Source organism: Pectinophora gossypiella, chromosome 5 (genome assembly GCF_024362695.1).
Source record: "Pectinophora gossypiella chromosome 5, ilPecGoss1.1, whole genome shotgun sequence".
NCBI lineage: Eukaryota > Metazoa > Arthropoda > Insecta > Lepidoptera > Gelechiidae > Pectinophora > Pectinophora gossypiella.
Window position 1 is genome coordinate 4,166,266 of NC_065408.1, and position 27,182 is coordinate 4,193,447.

Here is a 27,182-nt window from a genome sequence, read left to right on the forward strand (position 1 = left end):
TAGATTTGCCGCAGATGGCATTAACTACTTGGCCGGACAAATGGGGAGCGCTGAAGGCTCTCACCCGGTACAACGTTTAAGACAACAGGCCTGAGGGTGCCCAGTTGGGCGCGAACCTCGGCTCAGGGCGTCGTCTGAGAGGAAAAATATTTGAAAGAATTAATCGACCCTAGTGGGTCGATAGCGATAAGCGCTGAATGAGGGAAATCGTCGACCACGCCGGCGGGGTCGGAATCGCCAGAAAACAACGAGTGAGGCTTTCATAGGACTGGAAAGGATGGCGTGAAAGAGCTACACAATTCCATTGAAGGGCAAAGGCATCTCTCCTTTTCTTCCAATCCTCCCGATTTTGAGCACTCACTTTCCAAGATGTCAAGTATATACATCCATCTTATCTTTTCGGCTACGATGTCTTTTTAAATTTGGAACCCAGTGTGTGGTTTACTCTATATAAGTAATACCATCATTATACATGATGTATACAGGGTGTTAGTGACACCGTAACCAAAACTTTGGAGGATGATTCAGAACATGATTCTGAGTTAATATCATTATACGTATATATCAAACATTTGTGTCTTTTATTTTTTTTTCAGTTCCTTACTTTTGCGCTAAAAAATTCGACTTGGTATCAACTCAGAATCAAGGTCTGATTCACCCCTCAATATTTTCGTTGCGTTGTCACTAACACCCTGTATATAACAATGCTTTTAGCTGACTCACGCAGTCATATGACGTTTGTACCTCAATCACAGTGCACCTACTCCATTAAATTATATTTAAGGGTTCCGTTTGCAATAATGGTCACGGAACCATAAAAAGTGATTCCTTTCAAAATTATATGCTTGCTTCGAACTGCCGCCGTGTCAGAATTTAACCCTTTTATCTGACTCACACCATTGCGTGTTATTTGTGAGTCATTTGACAGTGCACATGTTTGTAGAGTCTGCATAAAAAACCTTATTTGTAATATTTATTTGTATACAATATCATGGATGGACAAAAGGTATCTTTTGCTAATTGTATAGGTATGTAAAATGTTTAGTACTGTCTACTATGAACCGACGTGCGTGTGTGAAACGATTAATGAATGTGGTGGAAGCGAAAGAAGTGTGTCTGGGTCGAAGTAAATGAAAATGATTTCGATAGTCTCTGCTTACCCCGATGGGAAATAAACGTGAGTTTGTGTATGTATATTGTAACAACCTCATGGAGAACCACATATATACATAAATTAACTCACGCCCGTATTATCTAATGGGGTGGGCAGTGTTGACAATTGCAACATAAAAATACCTTTTAAAAAAAGGTTATAAAAAAAATCTTTACTATTTGAAATTAAATTTGCATTCATCAATCTTCTCTTATTGTCGGACGTGTTTGTAACCTTTGTAATTGTCTACTAAAACTGAATTATATGCGAAGTGGCAAAACAATCAGCGTCTCTTTAAATAATCAATCCACACACATATAAACAGGCAGAGCCACAAGTAATCAATGACAACTACTGCTGCAATTGTTATTACGGACGTAACACAGGTAAAGACTAATAATATATTATGTTTACCTAAACAGTTTATTGTTCTAAGTACCCATTCTATATTTGAATAGAGGCCGTTCAATTTCAATCATTTTGACGGGCGCGTGTTTTTATACCGAAAGCAAACTTCTTCTTATCGTGTGGGTTGTGAGGTGGAATACCAACCTCATCAACTCTGGTGTCAGGGTTATTATTTAGCCGCCATAGGCCCCTGACATGACTCATGTAACGACTACGTACTTCCATCAGTAAGTAGTAACCGGGGCCAACGGCTTAACGTGCTTTCCGAAGCACGGATCGTCTTACTTTCGGACAATCAGGTTATCAGCCTGTAATGTCTTAAGCAAACTAGGGACCACAAAGTGATTTTTGTGACATTTCCCAACCGGGATTCGAACTCGGGACCTCCGGATCGTGAGCACAACGCTCAATCAATCGACCACGGAGGCCGTTAACCGTTAAAGTAAATTTAATACAACGCTAAATTTAAAATTTCATTATTTTTTTGTCTACTAAATCCCCAATTTTTAAACAAAATTTATTCCATTAACATTATTGCGTTTGCGATAACGATAGTACACAGACGAGGGATAATTTCTTACTTTTTACTGTCTGTACCATACGAATACAATTCAAATGAGGTTAGCCAACCCCCGACTAAGCCACAATTTACCTAATATCAAAATGCAGTATGGCAGCTGAATAGAAATGACTGGAAATTTGAATTAAACTCACACGTACATACACACACAAAATCACACACACACACACACACTATATTTAAATTATTTTTATGATAATCCAAACTCCAATCTCTATTATAATCGAGAAATATGCAGCAAAATTATTATTAATAATAAAATGCAAACTGAAATACTCAGACATTAATTTTATGCCATTATTTTTTTGTAAGTGCGGGGCGTATAAAGTAGGTAAATATTAATGTGTTTTATTTTTTCATAATATTTTTTTATTCGCTCTTATTCCATTTTATAGAAGTAGTAACGCCTAGAAGCAGCTGAATAGACTAAGGACATATATAGGGTGTTAGTGACATCGTAACGAATACTGAGGGGGATGATTCAGCCCATTATTCTGAGTTAATATAAAGTGGAATTGTCTGTTGCAATTTTTTTTAATATATTCTCAAATATGTTCAATTCTACAGTTTTGCACTTGGAAAATTGCACTTGATGCCAACTCAGAATCATGATCTGAATCATCCCTCGACATTTTCGTTACGATGTCACTGACACCCTGTATATTACATGTTAAGACCATTGTACTGTGTTTATGCAAATACGTGATCTATCTATCTGTCAGTGTAACAAGGTATTAACATTTACGCGTAAGCGTGTGTGTGTGTTTTGTGTCTAAACAGTTGTCATACTAATTATATATTTGTGTAAATTGTGACTAAACGGTGTCAGTCACTCGTGTCATTAGCATTATTGTGTGTAGGGTGGAAATTTTGGCTTGCACTCATAAACGTTTGCGTGCTCCAAATTGCTTTTCGGCTAAAATGTAAAGCAGAGAATGCGTCACTCTGTATTCCAAATATACGTATAGTGAATCCAAATGTGGTGTAAATTGTTATATTTTAATATGACAAAAAAAAATCGGCAAAATTCATATAATAAATAAAATGCAAACTGAAATACTCACCTGCCAAAAATTAGTTTTATACCATTATGTATATTCATTAATATATATTTAACCTCATAAATCCGATGTTTCCAGACACAAAAGTAAAACAGTGGAGTTTGGATTTTAAAAGGACTTAAGGGCGTTACGACTTTAAAAGCCGTAAAATTCCTCCATCAATACACAGTGGAGCAGCAAGAGCCAACAGTAGGTCGTATACAGGTTGTTTACGTTATGTACACATACATACATAAACTCACGCCCGTAATCCCTAATGGGGTGGGCAGAGCCACAAGTAATCAAAGACAAATTGCAGCCACTGTTGATACGATGTCGTAAGCTGGATATGATGAACCTTATGGCTTACCTTTACGTTATGTAATTTATATTATGTTACAAATAGAAAACTCCTTATTGTACAATCACACATGAAAATATCAGTTAAATTATGTCATTTTATAAAATTTTCGTGTTGGTATATTACCATATTCTAGCTGTTATTGTCAAAATACTACCTATTACCCAGAAAATAAGAAAAATCTATTTTATCATAGATACATTCAAACGATTCTTATATTATATAAGAAATTATACATCAAATTCCTTAAATTACAAGCAATTACACGCGTTTTCTTACCCGGCGGCACACCGCGTAGACTTCAAACACAAAACACCTCGTTTTACACAGACCCTACACGTTGACGTTATCGTACACACGCAACTGTGTGTGTGTGATGTGATGATGTCTGACGGCCATACGATTGAAGACTATTTAAGACCGAGGGGGGTGAGGTAAACCTAGTTCAGCCGCTGGCGGGCAGCGGCGGATTTCCATCCTATACGTATTATCCCTTATTCTATGCTTTCGGTAAAGTAGCGAATGTCATCCGAGGCAAATCTACAATAAAGTTAAGTTGAAAAAATGGCCATTTCTCCCTTAAAATGTATCTAATCGACGCGACGCTCCGAACAATCCGCTGTAACGAGCAATATGACGTTTTAACAAAAGCTATCCCAATAAAGGCGTTGTCACACTAAATCGCCGTCGTTATAGATGTCATTACTCCACCAATGAATTGCTTTAATCGCTTCCGGACCAAAAAGACCACGTCAGTCGGTAAGGGGTTAAAGAGTATCCGTGAAAAATGTCAGTGGTTGGAGCCATTAGGGAGGAATCGTTTTATTGGTTATAGACTGATTTTTGTAACGATTATGTGGTCCAATTGGCTTAATGTCTTTTGGTTCAGTAACATTTGCAATAAGTCAATTTCGTGCGTCGTAACGCTATTGTGTATCATAATGTCCTTAGTATTATCCCGTTTTTCACAGGGTCCGCTTACCTAACCTGAAGATTTAGCTACCCTTCGTCTGTGTTCTAGACTTTAAGAGTCTAGAGAATGTGAAATAGGCTAAGTAACGCCCATAACCGGACCGAATAATCAGCCGAATTATTCGGTTTCGAGCTACATCTATGTGGTAAATTTTCAAAACAACAACATAATTCACGAGTAGCCAGAGCTACAGCCATCGCAAGATGAACTAAGTGCCCACACCTCACCGAGTTTTCTGTTAGACCAACGTGAAAGGTGAACCGTATCGCCGTCTACAATAGTCGAACCAACTGTCTAGTAAATACAATAAATAAATACCGAATAAAATAAATTATTGCAATTTAAGAATGCAATGAGATCTTCACATTAAGATGTGGGTTTCAGTTGGAAGTACATTATCGTCATATTTATATACCTCTATATAAATACCTTTACATTTGTTATCAAAAAGTATTAAAGATAAGTACAAAAAGCCAGAAAGATAAGCAAGCTATTGACGACCAATATCAATTAAACTGATATAGACCAGTGTATGAATTCTCGACTTTTCTTCTTTCGTGTGGATAATGAGATTAATTGCCGATCTCATCCACCCTGGTGTCGTACAACTCTCTAAATAAAAATGACAATTATCACAACACAATCGTTTCTGTAAAAAATCGGACCTATCAAATCTTCAGGTTAGAGGAAAGCGGACCCTGTGGATAACGGGTGGGTGATGATAATCACACACATGATTCAAATCTAAAACATAACATAAAACATAAACAGCCTATTACGTCCCACTGTTGGGCACAGGCCTCCCCTCAATCAATCGGAGGGGGTATGGAGCATACTCCACCACGTAGCTTTTAGGCTCACCTCTGGAGATCCGGGTTCGATTCCCGATGGGGAAACTGTCGAAAATTGCTTTGTGAGACTTTCCTTTGTTTGGCTAGGGCACAGTGAATCACCTGATTGTCCGAAAAAGTATGATGATTCGGTGCTCTGGAAGTCACGTTAAGCCGTTAGTCCCGGGCTACTAAATTGCCTGCACAAATCTATAGCATGATCATAAACAAAAAGGATTGGAATAAAGTCACAATTTTCAACCATGACAATAACTGGAAAAGATGCTGAAAATGTTATCGTAAACAGTTGCCAAAATCCAATACTCATACACAATGAGAATTTCCGTTGAATTTACGAGAAATGGCAACAGCACAACCATTTTAATCGGAACACTTTATTTTTATTTATTTAATAGTTGCACATACACAACAGCCTCTGTGGTCTAGTGGTTAGAGCGTTAGGATCACGATCTGGAGGTCCGGGTTCAATTTCCGATGGGGACATTGTCGAAATCACTTTGTGAGACTGTACTTTCTTTGGTAAGGACTTTACAGGCTTGATTGTCTGAAAACGTTAAACCGTTGGTCGCGGCTATTAGGCGTAAAAACACCTCCACTAACCCGCAGTTGAGCAGCGTGGTGAAGTATGCTTCATACGTCCTCCGGTTGATTGAGGGGAGGTCTGTGCCCAGCAGTGGGACGTATATAGACTGTTTTGTTTTATGTAATAGTAACACATAGAACAACACACTTTGATAGCTCCGGCCAAGAAGTTAGGTACTGCCAGAATATGCAGCAAATCTACTATAAGTCACTAAAAAGTCAATTTAAGAAATACACCCTTTTGAAGACAAAAATAATTTTCCAATTCGGTCCCGGCGTCTTCGAGTAATCAGGGATCATAAACAAGAAGATCCCGACGAATCGAGAACCTCCTACTTCTTTTGAAGTCGGTTAAAATGGCAAGAGATTGACAAAAACACAAAATGGTTGTAATACCTAGTTACTTAATTTATTTCTGCCATTGATTCAATGCGCCGGGCTAGAAAAACACCAGGCTTAATGACATAGTCGGATATTATGTTTGTACCTCGAAACAAACAACGAAAGAAGAGGAGGGGGAATTGGTCCCTATAAGTTAAATAATTTTTTTGTCGCTGGCTTATCGTGCCCCATTCCTGAGCAAAGACTTTCCTTCTCTCCTTCCACAGTTCCTTACCCATATGTCTTGCTAGTCCACTTCAAACGTCTCCTTCTCCTCTTCCTCGTTTGTGTCATCTACTATTTCTGATTTTTATTTATTTTTAATTTGATTTAAAAAGATAATTATACGTTACATAAGATTAAATTATAAACAAACAGAACACAGATAACAGTTAAGGTTATCGAGCAAATGATCGACGACATGAAAATTGAATCTTCGTTAAGTTTCAATAACTCACAAAAGTTTTAGACTGATTGCAGTACCCTATTCCAATTTACTATAAGCGAAGCTTAACAGTTTAATCCAACAAATTGTGTAGTAGGGCGGACTAGGGAGCAGCTGTTATATTAAGTTTAGTAAATAAATATTAACTGACGACCCATTGCAGTGGTTGCCCTACAAGTTTAAGGCGAAACGTTTTTCTATCTATTTATGCACACGCATACGGTCACGAGCATTAATATGTATACACTTTGGTACCATGTCACATTAACTTTTTTGACAAATTGAACTGTAAGTCTCACTAAATGTCAAATACGTTAGTGCGACAGAGTCCTAAAGTGGATACATTATATTGCTTATGACTGTACACACACACACACACATAAGCTCACGACTATAGTATATCCCAATGGTATTCAGAGGTACCTACATCCATTGCAAGATAAACTAAGAACCCACACCTCACCGAGCTTTCTGTTAGACCAACGTGGTAGGTGTGCACGCATCGCCTTCTATACCAAATGGTCGAGCCAACTGTGTTAGTGGAAACTGCACTTAAGATAAATTAATACCACAGAACCTCAGTGACTTATAAATATTACTTATACTGTTTATGGACCTTTTCGGGAAAAGTTATGGATGAATATTGTTTAAAAATACTATATCCTCGTAAGGCCCGGATTTCCAGACACAATAGTTAAACAATGGGATTTGGATTTTAAAAGGCATCTGGGCCTTACGACCTTATGATAGTCATAATTTTTGTCTACTATAGCGAACTAAAGAAAAAACAACAATTTATTTCTATTAAAAACATATCTCCGTGTGATTCTGTTTCAGTTTTAAATCGACAAAATAATAGCAACTTCCCCTTAAGAGTAAAGTATACTCGACAATGAATTTAACAACTGTCAACCTTCGGGACGTTTCGGACCATAAATATTTCTATTTGAGATAGAAAGGTGCGGTTACTAGCCACCATGATAAGGGTCTTTCAACTTTGATATACCTACCCGTGCTTAGTGATGTACTGTTACCACTTTGGGAATGTTCCCGACAGGAAAAAAGCGCAAAAGCCCCTAAAAAAAGTGAGGCCCTTTTATCTCAGGGTGTCCACCACCACCTTATGATCAATTCGACGAACATCCGTTTTTGTTTATTTTTTGTAATTGTTTTTGAAAATTTAAAATGATGTAATTGTCTTGTTTTTGTGCTTGGCGTCCTTTTGTAAGGGTGCTACCAGACCAATCGATCGATCATCGATCGACGGCATCGATTAACGTCGATCGAAGTTGATCGACTGGTCTGGTAACTTTAATTTATCGACAGATACTGTTCGATTAAGCAATCGATCGATTGCCGGGCGATGACAATAATCGATCCGTCGGTCTGGTAGAAACTATCGATCGACGTCGACTATTCCATTCTACCATCGATCGATGCCGTCGATCGATGGTCGATCGATTGGTCTGGCAGAAACTATCGATCGACGTCGACTATTCTATTCTACCATCGATCGATTGGTCTGGTAGCACCCTTATAAACTTTTTCTATTCTATATAATCAGCTTTATTATACCTAACTTTTAGGCAGATAAGATAGAGTAAATGAATAAATAAAAAAAAATCAATAAATAAATGTAATATCAATGTAATGTAATATCAATAAATGTTTCTTGTTTCTTGTTTCTTGAAACAATTTGGAATAAGAAAAGCAGCCGATGTCCTTACTATTAAGGAGTTTTTACATCGGAAATATTCCCACTTTGGCATAGAATAAGGAATAATACTACGTATAGTACGGCAACTCTCACACCGGCTTCTGAGCTAGGTTTACCTTATCCATCCTCGGTCTTACTTCAGTCTTCAATCGTATGGCGTCACATGTCACACACACACAGATGCGTGTGGACGATAACCTCAATGTGTTGTGTCTAGGGAACGCAATCCCGATCTCCCGGGATCCCGATCTTGCGAGATCTCATCAAATTTTTTGGGAGCAATCCCGAAGCATAATATGACGAGATCCCATTCGAGATTGACGGGATTGGGTGAATCTTCTTGAGTTACCTATATTTTTTGTTTTGATTATGCTGATTTACAAAGAAAACTTAATTATGTAATGTGTGTATATTTTAATGTTGTAAATGTATATGTGTGTCGTAGATTTTACCTAAATAAACTTTTTTATTATTATTATTATGTTTGTCATTTCCATATCTCGGGCCTATTATTATTTGTATGTTGTTTCCATGTCTCGGGCCTACGGAGTCCCGGACTTTTGGAAGGCGTGCGTGGGGCCGAAGCCAACCCGTAGAGGCCCCTTAAGACAGTTTAATCTAAATGTAGTGTGACACCAACCTGCGATTATCCCTGTATGCACTATGGGAGTGCACCCAAAGACAATCCCCGGTTCGTGTAGGGCTATTGCAGATTATGGGAACAAAGGGAACTGGGTTATTGGGTTGTGGGTTAGTGGACCGGGATACTACAGCTATGGGGGACTATGGCGCCTGCTCGACCATACATAAACGGCCTATATACGTCCCACTGCTGGGCACAGGCCTCCCCTCAATCAACCGGAGGGGGTCCTACTCGACCAATTATTATTATTATTATTATTTAGCTAGTAATATTGAATAATAAAGGTTTTTGTTTCCTTTTATAATATTTTGTTTTAATTTACCTCACTATGACTGACAAGCAGTTTTCATCGTTTTTAGCCATACAAACTTTACATTTTTTATGAACTAGACGAGATCCCAAAAATTTCGGGGTTTCGCGGGATTGATATTTCCAATCCCGCGGGATCTCGAATTTGCGATCTCGAGTCGGGATTGCTTTCCCTAGTTGTCTGTCTAAAACGAGGTGTTTTGTATGAAGTGTCCAGGGCACATTCCCGGGATTGGCACATCACTGCCCGTACTTAGTCGAGGTACGGAAAAGTTGTGGGCGTAACTAAAATAATCCTAAGCCTTTAGGGTCCTTTGGGAAATCCCTTTTCCAGGAATAGTATAAAGTTAATGGATTCCGTTCCAAAGTTTATCTTTATCAAATTTTTTTTCAGTCGTGTCCATCTTGTCATATAGTGTTCGCGGAATAACATGTTATAAGCCCGATTTACATTATCCTAGCGGCAGCTAACGTTCATGTCGTTCTCACTCGTAGCACACTAAAGAACTTTCCACTCAAGTTGTACTAAAACCTTTTACTAAACACTAAAATAATGTACAAGTTGTTAACTGAAAGCTTGTCAGTATGCAGTACCATTCCGGATTACAGACGTCATCATCATCAGCCGTACGACGCCCACTGACGTAAATGTATGTATATGTCGCAGGGATATGATAAAAACGGGGATTTACCAAACAAACCTTTAAAATACTAAATCAAAATTATTGATGATGAGAACCAAATTAACCTTTAAAATACTAAAGCAAAATTATTTTTGTCATTTCACTGAACCAATTTAGGGATTTTTTCAATTCACTAGTTTTGTTTAGGGAAAAGATAAAATCGTGTTGTTATTTTAACATTCTCCGTGATTTGATCACATCCCTTAGGGAATTGATCAAATCCCCGTTTTTATCATATCCCTGAGACATATATAAGTACCTTATTTTTATATTAAAAATTACGATACAATATCTACGTGTATCTGTGGATACACAGAATTAATCTAGTAATCAATTCAGCGTTACCCTAACGAGATAAATATTATACCCCTTATGTATGTAACGTATATTCCTATTTCTCTTTTGTTTTGTATTTCTGAATTTTCTGTGCGTACAATAAAGTATTTGTTACGTTATGTTAAGTTATTACTAAACCAGAGCAATTTAATTAAAATAACAAGTAGTTATGGAAACTCCCGAATCCTTTTTTAAATTGTAAAAATAAATCAATCATCCAGTAGTGTAAATACTGGTGTTCTTAAAGAGAAACTAGAGAATCGTCTGTTTATTGAATAAGCTCGCTGTAACGAGCAGTCGATGAAAAGAATATCAAATTATTTCACTCCGCTCATCCCCGTCGGCCAATTGAAAGCAATCAAAGTTTGATAACAGCATCTAATCGATTTACTTCCATTTTATTTAAATACGAATAGTTAGTTGCTAATTGGGTTGGACGGTCTGACAGGCAGTCGTTTCTGCAAAAAGCAGATCTGTCAAATCTTCAGGTTAAGGGAGCGGACAGTGTGAAAACGGAATTAGTTGCTAATTGAGTACAGAAAATGGCGCAAGAATGAAGGTATTTAGGTCGATATGTTTGATTGGGGCAGTCAATTTTGTTTCATCACAGAACACTATTTTTTTTAATTTATTATTCAAAATAAGTACCTACTCAAACAGACAATATCGAATGTTAGAACGTCTTCACATTCCACTCCCTGCTACAACTGACTACAAAAGCTGAACTCCGAAAATTTCTCCATAAAATAGCTCACGACCAATCCCGCCTCAACGCGTTATCCCCTAAAAGTCCGCAGCTATCCGTAGCTGCCCGTAGCCACCCGTGCCGTCCGCAGCCGAATTCCTTTCCCAATTCCAACGTGGTGACCCGTCACTAACACACATCCGGGACGTGCCGCGTGCCGTGCGCGAGTATAGCCTTGAATGAATTTTCTTAACCGATTTAGGTCGTATACTTTTGCGCGTCAACACTTCGGGTTGAACCACCAGATGGCTAATGGTCCTGCAAATTCAAGCGGAAAGACATTTTTTGTTTTACCTTTATGTAAAATATGGAGCTTGGCGGTTTCGCTACCATTACACGAGCGTAAGGTGAAAAATCTATTTGTATCTATGGGCAACTTTATTGACTGTTCATTGCTATTCTGTTATTACAGGTCTTGTAGGAACAAAACAGACAAGCCCTATATTTTGCCTAACGTGTAGAGCTTGTAAACATTGGATTTGTATTTAGTTAGCCAGTAAAGAGTTAGAAGCTTGGCTCTACATGAGATCTGATAACTTTTTGACATTGTGATCGATATGATGTCGTCCTACATGAAAATGTTTTTGTTGTGATACCGTCGCCTTAGGTAAAGTGATAACCAAGTAAGCACTTTTTGAAAAATCACATTTTGATGAGATTTCTTCAACATTTAGTAATTATATTTCAATATCGCTATTATTTGAATGGTCAATATCGGTATTATAATTAAAACACATAATAATGGGTTCTTACCGCGTTTAAAATAGGTGATCATGGCACTTGCAACAGTGTCGAAATATCGGGAGTCTCATATCCCTATTTTAAACGCGGTAAGAACCCATTATTATGACGTTTTAATTATAATAGCGATATTGACCATTCAAATAATAGCGATATTGAAATATAATTACTAAATGTTGAAGAAAATCTCATCAAAATGTGATTGTGATGTTTTAATAATGATAATAACCGCGTAAACTTAAAACAATGTATTATATCGCTATTAGTTGTATATGTCTGTTTGTGCACTTACACAAGACGCCTGCACACAAATATGGGTAAGAAGTTCCTAAAATCAAATGAGGAATGCAAGATCCTACACAGGAAAGGCAACGCCCCAGTAAATTATATTCAAAGCCGGCAATTCGTAGTAAGTAATTGGACTTATGGTAATAAGCACTGCAATGGTGATTGTTCTAGGAAACTTTATTGCCACTAGAAAAATGAATTATTAGCCGGGCCATTCGCTTTATCGCCGCGCCAAGCTAAAATCAGCCAGAATTTATTGGGGCTAGTTTATATGAGGAAGTTTTGTTTTTATTAATATTCGTGACAAGACGATTGTACTCGTATGAAGACCACTGACCTACTACTCCACCCCTCATCCCCCCCGTAGTAACCCCGTAGTAACCCCGTCTTCATGGCATTCGCCTACCCTAAGCTTTGAGCGAATGCGATCTTTTGTTTTGTCCGAGACTTGGCTATTTCAATACCTTTTGACATTATTTATGTTCGAATTTATTCAGATCTCCTTTTATAAAAAACGTACCTATCAATCTTTAGGTCCGGTCTTCTGACGAAATGATTTTCCAACCCGAAGGGAACACCAGCCTAATACACCTGTATTAGGCAGTAAGTAACCTACACTACTCCTATTCCTTATTATTTAAGTAGTCTATTTCACATACAATATGCGCAATTCCAAAACTTACAAATGGCGAAATTGCTTTTTAAGACGACTTGCTCCCTAAACTTTTAAAAGATCCAGCAAAACTAAGTATTAGCTTTATTGCCAGAATGAATAAATTCGAATATAAATAATGTCTAAAAGGTATTGAAATAGCCAAGTCGCGGCCGAAACAAAAGACCGTCGGCCACGTAAAAAATATTTTTTGAAAAACTCGATTTAAAATAACACTCCTTTCTAATAAAGAATTGAGTGCACGTACAGTCAGCGAGAAAACCTCATTTTCGCAATATTAAAAATTCCGCTTGGCAGTCTTTACCTGGCTAGGGCGCGACGCAATGTGAAATTGAATAAAATAACCTTTATTCAACTTTTTGTACGTGTAGCATATTAATGTAGTTAAGTTTGCAAATAAAAAAAATAGTAATCATAAAGTTTATTCTGGGTTTCTTCAGGTCAAGAGTATTCACTCGGCACTTTCTAGGTAAGTATGTCTCAACGTCGAGCAAGTTACCAGTTACCATCAGTTCAGATTATTGTTCAAAATAAATTCACGCCTATTTCCCACCGGGGTAAGCAGAGACTAGGTATGTTTCAAATAAAAGTAAAAAAAAAAGAAAGTAGTAGGTATGTTTCAAATAGTCTTAGGGCATCCTATTAATAGGCCGCCTGTTGTGCTTTTCTGTATATGCTGTCCTTATCTCTGTATTTTGTGTCCATTTGCTCAATAAAGTATTTTATCTATCTATCTATCTATCTAATAGTCAAGGATATAACATTACATACACACCACAGAAGTTATCGAATATTTTCATATTCTGAATAAAAATGGAATCATTTTTCTTTTATACAAACATAATAACTACGGCACATTGTAATTTTTTGTTGTATTCATTACATACCTAAAACATTTTTCCTATCCAACACACCAATTCCCTATAAGTAGATTATTCATCTGATTATTGGAAAAAGCAGCGTGAAGGAATTCAATTTGAGGTCCCATAAAATAAAAAAATCTGTACTTTCTTTGTATTAGACTTGAGGGTCGACTGTTAAGGAGAATTATTTTAAAATATTTTGTATGACATGTTGTGTTATTATGCGACCTCAAATTACAATTTAGTTCAGATATTTAGGAAATTGCGGAGCTCGGTGGCGCAGCGGTTAACGCGCTCGGTCTGCGATTGTTGAAGTTAAGCGACTTTCGCAAAGGCCGGTCATAGGATGGGTGACCACAGAAAAAAAAAGTATTCATCTCGAGCTCCTCCGTGCTTCGGAAGTCACGTTAAGTCGTTGGTCCCGGCTGCATTAGCAGTCGTTAATAACCACCAATCCGCACTGGGCCCGCGTGGTGGTTTAAGGCCCGATCTCCCTATCCATCCGTAGGGAAGGCCCGTGCCCCAGCAGTGGGGACGTTAATGGGCTGATGATGATTTAGGAAATTATATTTTCTAAATTGACTTGGGTTTCAGTGTTTATTTACCAACTAGAAGAAAAGTGGATGAGTGATAAAATACATCAATTTATGGGTTCATTGAAGCATGAAAATTCACTGTTTGAGTGCTTAATAAAGGAAAAGAATATAATCAATGGCAAAAAGTACTTAAACTAAGGTAAAGTGTTTATCATAAATAAATACACCACGTGGTTTCCAATATTTGTGTTAATGGAAATAAGCTTACCCCATTCTACATGGGATTTAAACATAGCTGCCAACAAGCGGGTGTATATTAGTATGTACATCTTTGCTCACTCCTTTGGGGATACAGGCGTGATGCCCCTTTATATTATTTATTAAAACTTAACAGAAAAAATAAATACTTAAACTAGAAAAAGCGTTCAGATCTACAATAGTAAATCTAACTTTTCATGTAACGCCTCGCTTAATCGTGAATCCCTAGGGTAGCAACCAGACTAGACAATGCGACATTGCAACGCAAAAAATACACCGCATGAAGTTACCCTTGCGATACATGTAACCTCGCAAAATTTAACGGTATTAACAATAATACCGACAAATTATTCTTCTTATCGTGTGGGTTGTGAAGTGGACTACCAGCCTCATCAACCCTGATGTCAGGATTATGATTGAGCCGCCAAAGGCCCCTGACATGACTCACGTAACGATTACTCACTTACATCAGTAAATAGTAACCGGGACCAACGGGACCGGATCGTCTTACTTTCGGACAATCAAGTGATCAGCCAGTAATGTCCTAACCAAACTAGGGATCACAAAGTGATTTTTGTGATATGTCCCCGGATTCCAACCCGGGGCCTCCGGATCGTGAGTCCAACGCTCAACCACTGGACCACAGAGGCCGTTGATATTCATATGATTAATGGCAAATTTGTTGGCCGTTTTGCATGTAATATTTAAATATACCTAACTAATAAATGTAGGTAATATAAAACGCCAAGCCTGTACCCTCGAAAGGTGTGTACGGTCACGAGCATTAATATGTATACACTTTAATACCATGTCACATTAACTTTTTTGACAAATTGAACTGTAAGTCTCACTAATGTCAAATATGTTAGTGCGACAGAGTCCTACATTATATTGCTCATGACTGTACACACCCACTCCTTGCCAACTATGTTTCTTATGCTCCATGTAATAGGGCACAAGCCTGTTGCCATTAGCCGAGCACATATCCTGGAAACCAGTTATCAATTATTTATTATCCAAGCATAATGTCTATTTTCGCACTTTTATCGAATAAGAACTATTAGGCGGCTGCAGTGGGGATCGAACGGATCGGCCGATATATGATGATCTCACCCGGAACATATTACACGAGGCATCGTAGCTCATTTTGTGTCGGTGACGATCGATTTATTGTTGACTGCTTTTATGTTGTAGTTGGGATAGATGCCCAACAATCTATATCCTATTATATCCTTACACTTAGACGTTTGAACGAGTGAGCGTATTCGATAATACTTAGAGATGTTATAAGTAGTGCTTGCTAATGAAAAGACGACGTGCGGTGTACAGAAAAACCTACTCCGGTTTATGAGACACCGTATTAGATAATTTTGTTTGAAGTTCTGATATTACAATTTAATAAAAAAAGATAATAACATTTAGTAAGTAGCCAATGGCCGTCGGTTCTGCGAATAATTGCGTTGCGACGCCGCGCTGCTCCCCTTGTATGTGTTGCCGCCCTAAGCTTGTTTTGCGCGATGCCTTTCATGTTTCAACTTCAGCCATTAGAGCATTACCATCTCATTTATCTTTGTTTTAACTTGTCTTTTCTGTCGCTTTGAAGGGTTGAGTATATTTTATTATTTTCTAGGAAACCGACGCGGTAATGGCTCCCGGATCTGCATACTGCTTTGGTTCTTTTCGTTTTTTTGAGCATGTTAATGTTGAAATAGATTATACACTTTCGCGGTTCGGTGTTAAAGGAAATTATATACCTAGAAAAGCGGTATATAAAGCGAAAGTTGATGATAGGGCAGGCAGAGGAAGGCCGAGAAGAATTTACATTGACCAAATTGGAGATGTCCTTAGAAAAGGTTTAATACGATCTACTCTGAACCGGCGTGCGTGTATGAAGCGATTGATGAATTTGGAGGAAGAAAGAGAAGTGTGTCAGGATCGAAGCAAATGGATTCTATAGTCTCTGCCTACCCCGGTGGGAAATAGGCGTGAGTTTATGTATGTATGTATATACCTAGGAAAAAAGTTATTCATCCTTTATTCTATTTTTACATACCTACCCTTATGCAGTGTGATAAGCAGAAAGTTTTTCTAACCAAATAAGTATTTAGGCACTAAAGCCGGACTGAATTTCCTTTTAAAAGCCAAACCCCATTTTTTATTATTTATTTATTATTTATTTATTATTTATTTATTAAAAATAAGTACAGTACTTAATATATTTTTTTTACAATTGACGGTGCAACATAAACCAACTGGTTTGTCCGTACACCGACATTCACCATCGTCGTTTAATTACTGTGTCTGGAAATTTTGGCTGAAAGAGGATAATTATGTTTTACTAATGATGTTGATGTTGTTGTATACCTAGAGCTATAGTTATACAGTACCTTACAAATGTTGTTAATAACAAATATAATTTTAAAATGAATCCCGCGAGTCCCAGAAACTCCATTTAACTTAGAAATAAACTTGTAACGTGTCTAACTTTGAAATTATTCAAGTCCAATTTTAGTGTACAGAAACCAAGGAACAGAATTAAAGTAAATTACTACGTTAATATAATTATTTTGGTTTGTTGCCAATAGAATATAATAATAATACCAGACGTTTGTTAAAAAATCACACACAAATTTCATTTTAATCGAAACCACACAAAACCAATTGCTCGGTTTCACTGTGGGAGTGGAGTGGATTTTGCTTAATAACTTTTTTTATTTTAAATTAACAACTTAAGGCCGTGATTTCCAGACACAATAGTAAAACATTTGGATATTAAAACGACATTCAGTCTTATGACTTTAACAATGGGGTTTGGATAATAAAAGGAAATTCAGTCTTACAACTTTAATGTTTTGCTGGCAAACCGTTCTGAGACAAATTCGAATCTATAACCCTATCTGAAATAACAGTGTCCAATTTAACGTATGTATCATAACAGAATATTCGCTCATATCAAATACAAATTTAAAAATATCTACGTATATTCAGTAGGTACCATAGATGCACTTTGAATCTAAGAGTAGAAATGTTGAGAATTTTGTTTTACTGGGAAGTCTACTGGGTAAAAAAATCCCAGTGATCTTACCAGTAAGTCTATTGGGAAGGAAATTCCCAATTGTTCAACTGGTAAGACTACTCTGTAAAACTACTGGGAAATCGTCAAATGTTTACATAACTGATATATCCCATCCGCTTAAAACTACTGCAGCTTCTCACTACCTGTATAGCCGGGGAAAAGAAGCTGCAAGAAAACCTCGGCAGAGGCCGTAGACGTTTTTAAAAAGACTTCTTCCCATATGTCTGCTTAAATCATCACCGCTGGTATTGCAACATAATTATCATGAAATATAGCGTCCCGCAGTATAGCGTACCGAGTGATAGTCCTCAGCGCTCCCCATTTGTCCGGCCAATTAATGTCATCTGAGGCAAACCTACCAAAAAAGTAGTGTTTTCAAAAAAACGTGTCGATCGGATGACCTTCAGAAATTGACCTCCATGCAATCTTATCTCTCAAAATTAGTAAAGTCCTTATGCTGCTCAACTTCCGAGACGAATGTAACATGATCGATCCCAATGGAATTGTGGGAAATAGGTGTGAGTTTATGTATAGGTACATAATATGTATCTACAAACGAACAAAACAGAAATACAAGCAATCACATATCCGCAGAACCAACATACAGTTATCAAAGCCCGCTCTAATCTCACCGCGAAGTTACTTCAATCGGTCACAGTCTCACAGAATACCAAAATCCCGTTGCCCAACCGAATATGTCAATCAACTTGTAATTGACAGTTGTAACCATGGATTGTCAGCTGTCACGGAGGTCGACCTAGGGGCAATTAAGTCGGGCCGACCGAATCGATTTGACTACGACCGGCTTTCATGAACTTGACAGTTTCAAAGGACTTCCCGAGAAAAAAAAGCTTTTTCTGGTAAGCCCGGAAAAATATGCTATTTAAAAGTGTGGTGCGAATGAAAATGTGATATTTAATTTATTTTCTTGATTGACTGCACTTGATATATATAATACGCATTATTTTAATTAGGTTATCTAATATTTCATGAAAAATTCCGGACGACTGAGCAAATACGAGTAAATATTTATGTCGTGATTTGAACGATTCTAGGAATAACATAATATGTTTCAGTATAATTTTCATGTTAATTATAAATTCAAAATTGTCCCTACATAATGAACGCCATGTCAATCAAATTATGATTTTAAAATCAAATTTTAATTAAAACGATGTAATAATAATTTTAGATTGTAAAATAAATGTATTTTTTTTACCTGATTCAATCAAGCAGCGTTATAATTTGTCGCACGATTGTACGTATATATGATCGACGATGATTTCGTTGGTTCTTTTAAATAAGCGTGTAATTTAATAGTCCCGTATATTTCCATTTGTTATTTTAATTTCATCGTTGAAAATGTTAAATGTTTTATTGGAAAATTGGAACACGGAGAAAAGTGTATTTAAGTTAATGCATTATATTTTTACGGTATGTACATGATCCATTGTGTGCTCTGAACAATACTCGAAAAGTATTCCTAGTAAACATGGGTAAAACAGTAGTTGAGTACCTTTCGAATACTTTCAAAATTAAGTATAATAACAAAAGGTATTTTAACATTTCTCTCACTTTTTTCACATATGGGTGTATTTACACCCCTGGCCAGGTCTATGTTTAATATAATCTATGTTCAGCAGCAACATTAGATACAGTCTGTTAATGAGTTATTATTTTTCTATAGTTAGGAAAAATAGATTCAACTATAAAGTCTTTTAACCAAAAAACTCAAACATTTGAGATCCGAAATCTCAGACGAACGCCAGAATTCGTGACTTCCTCCAGTTGTTTACGTCTCGTGGCTCAAGTCCAAAGAGTCCATAATTAGGGTCAGACTACTTTACGCAATATACTCTAAATATATCAGGCCCTCTCAATGGTTAGTTCACGTCTTGACGAGTGCCGACGGCTCGCGAGATTGAGTATCAATACTTCGCACATTGAGATGTAGAAACAAAACAGTCGATATCGATCTATTCACAATTTGATTTTTTATTTTTGTTTTTTTACATACATACATAGAGGTGGAGGACAAAAATCCTATACGGCTTTGAAATATATTACTCTGGGCGCTATCCCAATCGCGTCAGAGCACTGCGGGGCGGAAGGCAAGAGTGAAACCACTGCCCTATTTTTCCCTAAAACAGTAGCACGGAGAATGTTACACCGACTAGAGTGTGGCTCTTAAATTAGTGGTGATGACATACATACATGAACACACGCTTCTTTCCCAACGGGGTAAGCAGAGACTATAGAATTCCATTTGCTTAGACCCTGACTTCTCTTGCTTCCTCCACATTCATGAATCGCTTCACACACACACGCTGGTTCAGAGTAGATCCTACTAAACCTTCTCTTAAGATTTTTGATTCATTGACTGTTATATTGACAAATCATCACGCCTGTATCCTCGAAGGGGTAGTCAAAGTGTATAATAATGATATTCACCCACTTCTCGTCAGCTATGTTTAAATCCCATATAGTAATAGAGGGCGAGCCTATTGCAACCGGACACAAATCAAGGAAACCACATGATATGAAATATCAATGATCCAAAAACTCAAGTCGAATTCAATGGTTTAGACTCCGAGCAGGGATCAAAATTGACACTACAATGTATGATGAAATAACATCATCATCATCATCGATGTATGATGATGATGGAGCGTTATCCTTAAGCCATCATCTCCCTAGCGTTATCCCGTTTCTCACAGCGTCCGCTAACCTAACCTTAAAGATTTGACAGGTCAGGTTTTTTACAGAAGCGACTGCCTGTCTAACCGTCCAACCCGGGAAGGGAAAAAGCCATTACCTTTTTTTTTTTTTTTTTTTTGACGTGACTTATTGTAGATTTGCCGCAGATGGCATTAACTACTTGGCCGGACAAATGGGGAGCGCTGAAGGCTCTCACCCGGTACAACATTTAAGACAACAGGCCTGAGGGTGCCCAGTTGGGCGCGAACCTCGGCTCAGGGCGTCGTCTGAGAGGAAAAATATTTGAAAGAATTAATCGACCCTAGTGGGTCGATAGCGATAAGCGCTGAATGAGGGAGAAAAAGCCATTACCGGTTAAAACACATACCTCCGAAAATGCATTCTTCGGGAATGCGTGTTTCCTCATAATGTTTTCCTTCACTGCTGAGTAATGGATAACTATTTATGAGCCAAACATGAATTCGAAAACAAATTCAACAAGCATCGAACCTGCGACCTGAAAGTGAGAGGCAAGCGTACCAACTGGGCTACCACGGTTCTTTATGCGTATCCTTAAGTATCAATATTTAATTAACACATAGGATGACAAGCAGCTCGATTGAACGCGGGACCGGGTGAGAGCCTTCAGCGCTCCCCATTTGTCCGGCCAAGTAGTTAATGCCATCTGCGGCAAATCTACAATAAGTCACGTCAAAAAAAAAGATTGGACGCAGCGTACAGCTAACTTCAGCAATATCCGACAGGTTGAGTAATATTCGGTCGTTAATTTTATCGATACGCTTTCAATAGATTTGCCAGCACTAATAGTTCGGTCTTTCGGTAATTTCGTAAGGTTAGTTAATTCATTGGCAGACTATTGGTTTCAATTACTAGGGGCGTGGATACTCTTGATACTTGATACCTACTTATGTTATTTATTTTATACAGTACGTTTTGTAATAACATACCTTGCGGTACGTTGTAATTTATATAAATAGCTAGTACTGTTCTGTTATTAAATATACTAGCAGTAAAGATATCATAATAGAGACATTGTGACAAAAATAGAAAATTGAATAAAATACGTACAGTCATGAGCAATATTACGTACCCACTTTAGAACCCTGTCGCACTGTCATATTTGACATTTAATGAGACTTACGGTCTAATATGTCACACAAGTTAATGTGACATGGTTTGAAAGTGTACCTATACATATTAGTACTCGTGACCATACTGAACACAAGCTAGAAACATCCTGGCCTAATAAAATGGGCGCTGTTTACGAAATAACCCTATTTTTAACTATTCTGGTTAAAACTGGCGCAGGAACAATTCCAAATGGGGTTTACACTCGTTAGTCGTAACTGTTTACTGTTTATCATTTACCTTTGTAACCGCTTTGTTCTGTTATTAGTTCACTAACTTTGTTTAAGTCTTCATTTATATAGCTTATTTGGTTCAGTTTAGATATAATTAGGATACTATAATGATTGGGTACCTAGTTGCCTAGGTCAAAGATAAATTATGAAATACTGTACACATACATACATACATAAACTCACGCCCGTAATCCCTAATGGGGTGGGCAGAGCCACAAGTAATCAAAGACAACTTGCAGCCACTGTTGATACGAATTCCAAAGATGGATATGATGAACCTTATGAAATACTGTTTCTTTTAGTAATTTATTTATAAAGACAGATCTAAAGGTAACATAAAACTTTTTTTCTTTTTAACTTATTTACATTTTAATTTACATTTGTGCGACATTTTATCACGTGTTTCTAATGACTAATGGCTTTTTGTAATTTAGTAAAAAGTAACTAATTTGTCTAGTTGGAAACTACCCTACCTAAATAAAGCTACTCCTGTTGTGTGCGTTAAATGTAAGTAATAATTAAATAAGTACCTAATAATATTTATACTTAAAAATATATATTTAAGAAAGTATTAAATTAAATTAAATGCTTAATAATATTAATTGACGTTATTTAATCATTACAAAGTATTTATTACAATATTTTTTATTTATTTCATTATCTAAATTATCTAACACGATGGAAGAATGAAGTAATTCTCTTGTGCTCCAACATTTTTTAGATAAGCAATACAGCAGGTCTAATATTCGTCTAACTCACTTTCCATCTTGACAAAAAGATATCCTATACTGTGATTAACATTAGTTGTCATTTGCAACATTAGTTGTCGTTTACAGTATAACAAAAACGGGTTTGAAATTCAAATAAAAAAAATAAGCTTCATTTACTTGCTTTGAAAAGACTCAAACGCAGGTCCATTCTGTAACCAGAGCCGATCTATTTAAAAGTTTCACGTGAAAACTGTGAAGTCTCAACCAATTAGCGAGTAAACCGTTCAGACCGGATTCAGACGTCCTTTCAATTTGCGACAGTTTGCACTAGAGTACAAACAAACTCTCACCCGATTCCTCTGCATAAGGGAAACTAATCTCTTTAGTAGAGATGTCCTGTAAGACTGGGTAGATTTGGGATATGAGATTAGATTTGGGATATAGGAATTTGAGCTCACCTACCCGAATGGACCGCTGTTTCGACCATTGTTGTGAATTCTAGTTAGTGTTCACTTTTATCTTAATCTTCTTCTTCTTATCGTATGGATTCTCGTATCAGGGTTAATACTGAGCGGCCAAAGCGGAAAAACGACTACAAACTTACATCGACTAAACGAGCCTTCCGAAGCACGGATCATCTTACTTTCGGACAATCAGGTGATCAGCCTTTAATGTCCTAACCAAACTAGGGATCACAAAGTGATTTTTGTGATATGTCCACACCAGGATTCAAACCCAGGGGCCACTGGACCACGGAGGCCATCTTGATATAATTTTGTATATCTTAATTATAATTAGTTACCTATTGTCATTGAAGAAGTGAGCGTTATGAATTCGGCGCATAATATCAATGTGGATCATTCAAGTTTATAAAACCAAAATCTACCTTATCTGCTCTGTTATAGTGATTATAATTCCATATAAAACTGAAAATTCTATCAGTGCGTGCGATGCCAAAGAATTTGGGTCTGTTTACAGCTGAGTTTATTGTTTGTAAGTAAATAGTACATGATGAATTCAATAATAAATCTTCAACTAAAATAATACAAAAATCTATCGAGTGAACATGTGAAGCCGAACAAATTAATTAGAATAGCCATTTTCCGTTCAAGGCATATAACGAGAAAAGTTGTATGAATATACATTCATAATCATACTATATAGAATTAGAATTTTCAGTTTTATATGGAATTATAATCACTATAACAGAGCAGATAAGGTAGATTTTGGTTTTATAAACTTTAATGATCCACATTGATATTATGCGCCGAATTCATAATGCTCACTTTTTCAATGACAATAGGTAACTAATTATATTAAGATATACAAAATTATATCAAGATGGCCTCCGTGGTCCAGTGGCCCCCGGGTTCGAATCCCGGTGTGGACATATCACAAAAATCACTTTGTGATCCCTAGTTTGGTTAGGACATTACCGGCTGATCACCTGATTGTCCGAAAGTAAGATGATCCGTGCTTCGGAAGGCACGTTTAGTCGTTGGTCCCGGTTACTACTTACTGATGTAAGTGTGTAGTCTTTACATGAGTCATGTCAGGGGCCTTTGGCCGCTCAGTAATAACCCTGACACCAGAACCCACACGATAAGAAGATAAACATGGATAAAGGGGTAGATGACGACCCTAGAAAATGTGGATGGAAGACTGAGAGAAATGAATGGAAAAGGAATACATCTTTGAACATCCATGAACCATTCCATCCAATAATACTTTATTGCACAACGACATATATTAAAGACATTACCATACGAATAAACATAAACACAATAGGCGGCATTATTGCTAAACAGCAATTTCTGCCAGGCAACCTTAGGGTGAAAGAGTTTTATGCATTGGGGCACGGGATGAACCATATTCCGTTCATTACAAAGAAGAAAGAAAGGAGTATTTAGGTATATTTTTCTGTCAGTGTATATCGATTATTTTATAGTATTTAATATTAAGCCCGTGAGCCTCTTGGCAAAGGTCTCCGGATACCAACACGAATACGTGAATATCGGTTTCGTATATCATAAACTTCACTTGCACCACTAACACGCAGCTTAGCGGGCGCTCATTAAGCTGTGTTTATTTTTGAATACGTATATTAATATATTCTATACGATATTCCATCAAACTTACGCCTTTGATGTCTTCTCACACGTGACAACGTCGGAGTTTTCGGTGGTTTAGTTTTGACACTCCTGTAACAGTATAAAGGCTCCTCTTTCCCTTTCTGCTTCAGCAATGGCAGTTTGAAGTTGAACATGTTGTAAACATCACTGACACTCGCACAACACTATATCATTCTCACGTTCTAAACAAATCCATTTTCATATTTCGAACACACCGTTTCCTTTTTGTTTTCGTAACACGTTTTTTTCGTTTGTCTATTCGGAGGATTTACGGTTAAATTCGTTTAAAATTCGGTTCTCAATTTGAAAATTCACAGCAGGCCAGTAACAGGCGTGCGCGCGCGTCGCTTTCTCAATTTTGTGAGTTGTTTTGTGAGCACGCGTCCAAATTATATTTAGAACATACACGTCTGCCGCTCGCACGACGTCCGTTATAATTTAATAAATAAAACCCGATACAAATATTGCTGGTAATAAAAACATATAAATAGACGTACATGGCTTTTATCTTTTTCTAATGGTACGTTACTCATAATCTGGAACGCGCACTAGATTACTATGAACGGTTAAAGATCATTACATTAACATGCTTCCTCTGCTATGCGTTTGCATTCTATGATCTGCGTGATAAAATCTGTATATCTGTTTTCTTAGGTTATTAAAACAATATAATAAGCATTCCTATTTGTTTATCTGTCAGGCAATGACGGAAATCTGTTAGTAAAGAATATAAAAAGATATTTTTGTTTGAATGTTTTCACCACGCATCAACATCTCAATATCTTTCACAAATTGTCAAACTGAGCCAAGAGTCGTTATTAAAAAAAGTGCGTAAAATAAATCATTCTATGCCAAGAGCCCAATGTCAGTACGCATGTTCAAATGAAATAGAACTCGGAGTGGTGAGGGAAAACATACTGAAAATATCATACGTTGATTCACTCCGGAAACAAGATGGTTGAAATAGATCGCGATATGTTTTTTTAGAGCCCGGAAAAAAGGAATTGTAGCGTGGACAGCGATTCCCGGAACGGCGACTGCTTGACATCACATCTGTCATTTACATGTACAGTTCAAAACACAATTTTAATCACGCTACATACAATATTTTTTTCCACTGAAATAATTGCATTTTTTGGTTCATTTTTGTTTCATAATATTGAAAACCTTCCAGCCTGTTTTATAAATGCAGTAATCTTATGGGATTAAATATGTGATACAAAGCTACTAGGTATATATACTTACATCTTATCTCGATATTTTTTTTAATATATACTTATATCTTTTCGGATGGCTGGTTACTGGCACCTACTCTCAATTATCAATACAATCTTGTCTAATCTAGCCTACAAGATCCGACTGCTGAGCAAAGGCCTCCTCTTCCTCTTCCCATCATCGCGATCCTGAGCGCATTCCAGCCAGTCCCTCCGGCAAGCGTCCATGTCGTTGCGCCATCATAAGACACAACGCGTGACGATCCGTGCGTACCGCTCAGCGTGCATGCGACAAGCATGTCCGGCCCAACCTCATTTAAGTCTGTCATCAATACAATACAAAGTGCTTATTGGATACTGAAGAACCACATTATTTAAACAATCTCAGAGTAATAGTTGTTACAAAAGCGGCCTTATTGCGTAGCTAGAACTTTATGCTGTTAGGTATAGGATATAATTAAGTTTATCAATTAATATATAGGTAAATGATAGTTTTAGTAGCAGCAATGATGGATGATGATGTGATAACTTTTAAGAACCGATGTGGAGAGGTTTAAATTAATAAAACACATTGTCATCAATAGACTCTTATTTATATATATAACGTTTATATTTTTAAAATTCTAGAACAGGCGCACACACATAAGCTTCGACGTCCTTTCGTGTTCTTCTCGTACACTGTGTGGCGTATTCTCATTATCTCTCTAGTACTCGAAGAACCTATGAACTCTGCAGCGGGTTCGCTGGGAGAGCATCACCTCGTCAATTGCGCCCACGTGGTTACTCTCAGGCATTGCCTAAATTCTTATCCCGGACTAAGACTTTTCACCTCATCACCTCAGCATACAAGTAAGTTCGCACTCAGTTGGATCATGAGCAATCTTGGTGGCTTTTAACAGATCAATAGCAACTTCTGTTCCCAGGGAAGAGTGACACTCTTTATGATACATAACGATGATAAGCAGCAATGATTCGATTATTTCGATTATTCGAGTATTTTTATGTAAAAATAAATAAAGTGGATACCTAGGTATTTACATATATTTTAATAGCAAAGGTAAGTATAGCCGAATTACCTTATTGACAAACCTTTCCTTCAACTCTGAAATTGGTAAACGGATGCATTCGTTGTCTTCCAACTTTTTGAAAAACTGGTGACTTTCACATCAGAGAGTAACGTTCAATGAATTTCGTCCAACCTTAGCATATAGGTAACTCGACCAGTCCAGTATCGACCATTCTTTTTCTTGATTATTTGGCAAAATTTATCAACGAATAATTCCAAACACTGATAACCACACAATAGGAGTACTTTGTTTCATCCTTGTTTCACAATTTTTTGATACTGTTATTGAATTTTTACAATGAAATTGAAATTTATTCTATAAAAATAACAATAGACATG

At 37.1% G+C, this 27,182-nt stretch overlaps 1 protein-coding gene across 3 annotated transcripts in view; it reads right to left on the reverse strand.

The window, feature by feature from the left end:
* LOC126366579 (glutamate receptor-interacting protein 1) overlaps positions 1–27,182 on the reverse strand; it is a 347,130-nt gene that overhangs the window by 43,305 nt on the left and 276,643 nt on the right. The window contains exon 1 of one of the 3 annotated variants that reach the window (XM_050009727.1): positions 24,571–24,905. The exons of the other annotated variants lie outside the window; for them this stretch is intronic. Coding sequence (XP_049865684.1) covers positions 24,571–24,697 — 127 coding nt within the window. The 5' untranslated portion in view covers positions 24,698–24,905. Of the gene's footprint in view, positions 1–24,570; positions 24,906–27,182 lie in introns of those variants that run through there. 3 annotated transcript variants of the gene reach the window in all.